At 47.0% G+C, this 7,084-nt stretch overlaps 2 protein-coding genes across 2 annotated transcripts in view; both read right to left on the bottom strand.

Moving 5' to 3' along the window:
• Positions 1 to 1,097: 1,097 nt before the first annotated feature.
• Pmar_PMAR005986 (Calreticulin precursor, putative) lies at positions 1,098 to 2,861 on the bottom strand. Its single transcript, XM_002774362.1, has 10 exons — positions 2,773 to 2,861; positions 2,617 to 2,727; positions 2,479 to 2,570; positions 2,335 to 2,426; positions 2,002 to 2,278; positions 1,841 to 1,954; positions 1,706 to 1,792; positions 1,565 to 1,663; positions 1,399 to 1,518; positions 1,098 to 1,344 (listed from the first exon to the last, which is right to left on the bottom strand). The coding sequence occupies exons 1-10, from the start codon at positions 2,846 to 2,848 to the stop codon at positions 1,231 to 1,233; spliced, it is 1,182 nt and encodes a 393-aa protein (XP_002774408.1). The 5' UTR covers positions 2,849 to 2,861; the 3' UTR covers positions 1,098 to 1,230.
• Positions 2,862 to 4,917: 2,056 nt separating this feature from the next.
• Positions 4,918 to 7,084, bottom strand: part of Pmar_PMAR005985 (hypothetical protein) — a gene marked incomplete at both ends in the record, with an annotated part of 2,358 nt that continues 191 nt past the window's right edge. The window contains 7 exons of the mRNA XM_002774361.1: positions 4,918 to 5,048; positions 5,096 to 5,176; positions 5,221 to 5,265; positions 5,309 to 5,434; positions 5,478 to 5,627; positions 6,338 to 6,652; positions 6,898 to 6,994. Coding sequence (XP_002774407.1) covers positions 4,918 to 5,048; positions 5,096 to 5,176; positions 5,221 to 5,265; positions 5,309 to 5,434; positions 5,478 to 5,627; positions 6,338 to 6,652; positions 6,898 to 6,994 — 945 coding nt within the window. The remainder of the gene's footprint in view (positions 5,049 to 5,095; positions 5,177 to 5,220; positions 5,266 to 5,308; positions 5,435 to 5,477; positions 5,628 to 6,337; positions 6,653 to 6,897; positions 6,995 to 7,084) is intronic.

Below are 7,084 nucleotides of genomic sequence, written 5' to 3'. Positions count from 1 at the left end.
AATACTTTACAACAAAGTTTCTACTGTCAAGGACATACCAGTCAGTAGTGTTGAGTCTATAGCCACAGAGGCTGATTAGCTCGCAAGTAACCGAGGTTCACTGAGGTGTGGTATGTGGGTTGTCCATAACATCCATGGTGACGAGGCGTAGGGAGCGGCTGGTATCCTTAGTTTTGGAAAAATGTATTTTACAGCAAGTGTCGCCAAAACCTCATGGAGTGGACATACTCAAGTCATGTCGCTATAGATCTAATGTTACGGAAAATGGCTTTACATAAATCAATTCCTTTCTGATGTGAGGCTGAAACGATTATCTTCCTCAGTGTTACCATCAGCGTTACGTAACTAGGATAACAATGCAAGTTTTGACGCTGGGCAGATTCTGATGGATGAATACTTTAACGATAACAGTTCTGTCCGGTGATGAGGATCCTTTAGCACGGTTAGTTGTTGGTTGATCACAGATGACATTCTGTTATTGAGTTCTGTCCGGTGAGGTATGCCTTAACAAGGAAGCTACTCAATACGAAACAACGCGCCCGCTCAAAAATTCAGCCTATGTAAGTCTACAGTGAATGTTTAGGCTTGAGTGGTTGATAACCAGTATCGATTATGCTAAAATACATTGACTCGATCGAGGCAGATCATGCTACCGCAATAGTACGTGGCATAAAGCGATATCGTTCAGGACGACTCGTCAAGCTTTGTGTCTTCCCCCGTAAGACGCATATGCTCTTCTACTGCCCATAGTGTTGTTAGGGAAGTACAACAGCTGTCACTATATTCTTCCGACTAGACATTCACAATGGACCAGTTCGATCAAGGGAAGCGTCTCAATTCTGTCAGGAATTTGCCAAGGCGAATATTGACATTTTATCACACGTGCCTAGTTTCATGGTTCACACTTTCACCATTTATCATAGACCAACCGCAATACTGCATCCTCAGGTTGCTTCTCAGTACGTAAACGATCAACTGGTAGAGGTGGCGGTAAACAATTCAATAATGCAATTTATTTTCTGGAATATTACAGATCGATCGTCGAGCATTTCTATCTGCGGGTTATCTTTCCCAACTAAATCAACACAACTCACCACTATCCAGGGTTTGTCCCTATGAAACTTCCAGCTTGAGAATGACCACAGGTAAAATAACTTCTTCCTTTATTTGCTAATCCTTACGATGTTGGTGTGAAAAAAAGTCCAACACATGGTTGGTGATAAATAGACTCTACAAGTCCTCTTCCGTAACGTCGTCTTTCTTTTCATCCGACTCGTCCTCCTCATCTTCGACTGACTCTTCCGCCGCCTCATCCTCTTTCTTCTCCGCCGCCTGCTTTTCCTTCTAAAAACGACCACGAATCAACACATCTTTCAATGACGCCACAGTGTAGCGTACCTCTTCCTTCGCCTTAGCCTCCTCGACAGCCCTCAACTCTTTGAACTCTTCTATCAAGACGTCCGCCTCCTTCGGGTCGTCAGTGATGATGATATTATCGAAAATTGCACCAGAGTTGACCTAAGCAGTCAAATACCAGGGCGACTCCAATGATTTTCTCCCTTACTTGCCATACGTCGAGAGCAACGGTACCAAAATCAAACTTGTGCATCTTCTCTACAGCAACGTACTTCGGGTTAGGTATCTTCTTAGGCTTCCATTCCCCCTACAAATAAACTCCCAAACACAGTACACCTCGAGCTTCTACTTTATAGTCAGGGTTGGCTATTAGCTTGGGCGTCCAAGGCCCCTTATACTCCGGATTGTCGATCATAGGTCGCTCCCACTCGCCATCCTAACAGACGACGACTACTCCAACGATCGCCTCACAAAACGATCACACCTCCTCTTCGTCCCAATCCTCAGGCTGGGTAGCCTTCTCATCAGGAATCTTCGCTTCTTCCACCCAGTCCTCGGGCTTCTTATCCTCCGGATCGTCCATCATGGGTGTGTTGACCTGCAAACGCAACCATCCCTTATGGACCTACCAGAGGACGTTCTCACCCAATCGTCAGGCTTGGAGTCTTCAGGATCGTCAATCTCCTTAGGTTCAGCGAACTGCCAGTTCTCCTCAATAGAGCCGTCGAAGACCTCCTCGCCGTCAATTTCGACCCTCACAGTGTCGTTGGGACGAAGTACAAGCCTGTACACGTGCGAAAGCGTATCATCCTGTTTATACGGCAAATCCTCAGTCTTAAGTATGTTGTCTTTGCTGTTATTGAAAATGAGATGTGTACGACTATTAAAGCCACACTTGTCGGGGCCGAACATAATGTTGTATCTGAACACTTCACGTGGCACCCCACCACCACCCAGCAGCAGCACAGGTCGACCTACACTGAGTCGCTGTTGAAGGCTGAGAGGTTCTCCATCTTCGGGGCGAACTTCAAATAACCTCCACCACAGTCCATAGACTTCTCGTATTTGAGCTGAAAAGTAAGGAATCTTGGGTGAATCAATGTGAGTAACCTTGCACTCTACTTGATACTGGAAGATGACCTCCTTGTCTTCACTCGAGAAGGGATCGTCCAACTCTCTAATGTAGGCGTAATAACGATGATCCTCAGCGGTTTCTGAGAGGAAACATTACACGAGTTATACGATGATGAATTAACCTACTGAGGCCTCTGTTCTTCTTCTCATCAGCAAAAACCTCCCCGGCGGTGTGCTCAACTTTCCCATGGAGATCTTCCCCTTTCCAGTGAGACGCTGTCCAACGCTCTTCCCAACCTGAGAAAGGTGACTGTGACAACAGGAGGAGGAGGGGGGGCGGACCGTCAGGGAAGGTCTCCTTGAGGAATACGGTGGCGACGGCGGGGAGGGCTAAACCCAATTGAACGACTAGTCGCATGAAAACTTTTGCTAAAAACTGCCCAACACGACCGAGACTCGGATGGCTGCAATCCCAACCCAAAGCGAAGAGAAAGCGATCGAGCTGATGCCGCACGAGCCATGAATGATAACTCGGTACACGTCCTCACACCCATGAACTTGAGCATGCGTGCAACACCCCTCTCCGCGCGCGGCGTGTACGTTTTCTTGGGCGCGCGCCGGGGGTTTCGGCGCATCTTCCCCTGTGCGCTGCCGGAACAGTGACAAGTAGACAGGTCGTATATTTAGGGGGAGGCGCCACGAATGAGTAGAGTCTCTCGTCCAGTGCGGAAATTTGTATGTTTGGTCTTCTCAGCTGAGCTAGGGATTACACTTCACTACACTACCGAACTCAAAGTGTGCAGAAACCAACGACAGTTGCCTGAAATTCCTGTATTGTCATCAGCACATGCAGTTGATCATGTGAATATCCCCCCCCCCACTCCATATCTTGCCATTACCAAACCGTTACCTCGGTTGGGTTCCCTCTGACCACATGTACTCGCGTGCTGCCTATTATCGCGTCTATCTCCGACAGATTGTGTCCGGTGTCGTCGACACCGACAAGAACATTATTCCTTGCTACATATTCATCATCGTGTTCGAAGTGAATCATCAATTCCCCTCATGTCGGATCACTCCGTTTCACCCAACCTTAGCATCATCGTTACATTCAGCGTCCTCTATACATTCACCACCCGAGCTCTCAGGCTTAACTCTCTATATCGACCGCTACCTCCGCTACGAGCGTGCTTTATACTAGCAAAAAACTTCCGTGCCTTATTATTAACGATCGTGGCCGAGTCCATGCATGATGTTCCATTTCATGGAAAGAGAATCACTTCGCTCCGCTCATTGAGTTTGCGTACGAACGTAGCTCAGTCTTCATAAGAAGCTTTACGGCTTTCATCACTTCGACACTTGTTGAGTGCGAAGTCTACTACAACTTTCCTCTACGAAGGAATGTCATGACTCTACTCGTTCCACCCCATAGGTCCTTGCAGTTTCCCTACAACTACATTAGATATAACCCAACAACGTGAAGGCCACAACAACTACGAATTAGAGTGGTGGCAGTGGGAGAAGCCCCTTGCCGTTGGGCGAAGTTGCATGTGGATGCGTCAAGTTCAGATATTTATATAGTTTATATGCCAACTTATGCGGATCATCTTTTCTGCACTGGTGAGGCGGTCTCGTGAACCTGAACACTTTTATGCTACCATCACAGCCTCAAATATGTTAACGATTGGGAAAATATGCATATGGTCAACTACGTTTGTTGGTGACTGCAGAAGTTTCAGACAATTCTCATTGCCCGAATTCGTATATCTCACGAGGAAACTCCCGAGCTCAGCTAAGGACAGTGAACATATACTCCTCCAACACTGGAGTTTCACCCGTGACATGTTTCACGACTATTGCAAGGCGCGAATATCGCGTTTTTCACGGAGTTTTACGGCGCCACTTCACGTAAAACGGGTTGTGAAACTCCAACACTGATGACCTTACGCGTTCGAAATCGAATCCAAGGCTTCGAAAAAACATCCGATGTCCATCGCCTCTCCTGAAGGAGTATTCAGTCGAAATATTTCACGACATTCCTCCTCAGAAACCAACACCGGTGATAATTCGAGACTAAATAAAATAAAATTAAATTACCGCAACAATATGAACTTTCTCTTACTCTTTGCACATTTGTAAGAACGTATCCAATACCAGCTCATGAGCACAGTCATGATGGCCTGCCAAATCAAAGATTACATAATGAACGATCGGGACATTTCACCATCGAAATGCTGTTTAGTGGCGTAAGCCAGGAAGAGCATCCTCGCCGCTGACCGAAAGCGTTGAAGAGCTTGATTGTCAACGATGGTGGTAGAAGCCATCACTGGTTCTGTAATACAGCAAGAGCATCTTTCAACAGAGTTTAACGTGAATGTAAATTATAGACGTATATGTTTCCGCGACCGGTAACACAGTTGTATGTCGCGAAGTGAATTGTGGAATATGTTTTTCATATCATCACGAGTGAAATTCCAATAGGACTGTTCACTGACCAGTGATGGCGACCAGAGCCTGAGGACTGCCCCCTCCCTCTCCAGTGCTATGGATGAGTCTACGTCGACGTACTTCTTGCACACGTCGCTTGGCCTGACGAACGGCCATCGCGGCGATCTCCGCTGAATGAAAACGAAAAATTTGAAACGGCTTAGCGGAGCGAAGCAACCTTGTGTAGTTTCAGGATTCTTGATAGGCTTATTCCAGCGATGACAAGCTCCATCACGCTCGATGTCTCTAAGACGATCCTCTGATGAGAAACGTCTCGTCAACCTCCACCACAACTCCTCTTACTCAGTTCTATTATCATGCTACTGGTAGAGCCGACCTCCCCCGTATCTGAGGAATTACTTTTCTGAAAAGTTGGTATAGATTTTCTTACCGAGGAAATTCTTGATGGTCTTCAGCAGAGTTCGGCGAAAGGCCAGAAAATCAGCGTCAAATTCGTTGTCATCACCAGCATGGTCACCATCCGCCAAGACCAACCCCGAGTCCAACTTCGCCGATCCTAAAAAATCCGTCACTGCGCCACGGAATTCATCAGCTCTTACGACAAGCAAAGGTAGCCGACTGAAACGTGCTGCTTGTTAGATTAGGACGCAGATCCATTCTGGAGACACCAAATCCAGTGTTACCAATTTCTCCATCTTGCTCACTTGCCAAATCTTGCATTTCCTCAACGCTTCCTCTACCCGTCTCAACTGATGGAAAACTCAATACCACTCCTTTGTGAAATCATCATTATATTAAAGCTTAGCTCTCATAATTGACATCGTCACGCTCATATCAGCAACTGCCTTTCGCCACTTTCCTTGTACAGGATTCTCAACAGGCCTCTTTAATATCGACCCTTCAGCAGGTGGCCCCGATAGACGCTCGAAAACCAACCCTGCCCGACTTAGCCGTTTTATCATCTTTTCCGGATCAAAAGCATAGCCTGGCGTTACAACTCCCCAATGGCCGTCAACACCTTCATTTTCAAGTAGCCCTACAGCGACTTCGGAGACCATCAAAGCTGTTTCGTCGTAACCAGGATCGCCACCACTTAGTTGCAACCACAGATTTGCCCCCGACACACTAGTAGCATGAACGACGTATTTAAACCACGACCGTGTGCGAAGAAGAGGATCTGGACCTTGCCCCGGCTTAGGCAGCTTGCCCATTCCGATCAGTGATTGCCGAACCTCCGGACTAGCAACAACGGTTTGCTTTTTTGCACTTTTTTCATCAGAAACGCACAGAGCTTCCCCATAGGGAAAACGCTGCCCTTTTAAACTGGCAGTTCGACGAACCACTCTCGTATTGATAGAGGCCATCCCGAATGGCGCCAGCCAGCACCCGAGCGTTTCACTGGGACAAACCGGATGATCATCAACCTCAACTGATGACGACGTAGTAGACGGTCCCCCACCAAGGCTGTAGAGATCGGATGCCTCAGGAACGCCGGCCATAGCAATTCCCGACTGGAGTGTCCCCCCACTGAACGTCCCTCGCATCGACACGAATGCTTCAGCGCTCAACAATGGAGCCTTCAGGATTTTCTCAGCGAAACCAACGAGGAGGTCGGCCGGCTGGGAGTCGAATCCACAAAAGTTGACGATGAACGTTTTGTTCATTTTCGCTTTCTCGTGAAGGGGAAGGAGATCTCGAGCGACCCAGGGAGTTTCTCCAGTGATATCACAGTAGTGAGTGCCACAAGCGATGCAAGCACGGACGAGGGGCGTTCCTAAATGGAAGAAATATGATAGTCGTAACAGTGTTGGAGGAATATATGCTCTCTTTCCTCAGCTGAGCTTGGGAGTCTTCAAAACTAATTACACGAGTTTACATACAAAATGGTCAACCAGGTGTGTTGGTGATAACATGAAAATTCAGGGAGATTCTCATTGATTTCTGTAAACTTCTACCCAAGTTCGTGTATAAACTTCCACAAAAGTAACATATATTTCTCCAACACTAAAGTGTACTCACCTATAGCCATGAAGGGTCCAGCAGCAGAGATGACGACTTTGGCGCGCGCCACGATATTATGCAGCGATTCCTCATCATCGAGATTAGGGATAGCGTACTAAAGAAACCATAGCAATTTAGTTTCATCCGAATAACATTGGAATCTCGTGCGAACAGGAAAAACAAAAACACGTCTATGAAAAATTAT

This window comes from Perkinsus marinus (assembly GCF_000006405.1).
Source record: "Perkinsus marinus ATCC 50983 genomic scaffold scf_1104296958234, whole genome shotgun sequence".
NCBI classification, from domain to species: domain Eukaryota; phylum Perkinsozoa; order Perkinsida; family Perkinsidae; genus Perkinsus; species Perkinsus marinus.
Note: the sequence above shows the minus strand (reverse complement) of the source record. Positions and strands in the feature narration are given on the sequence as shown.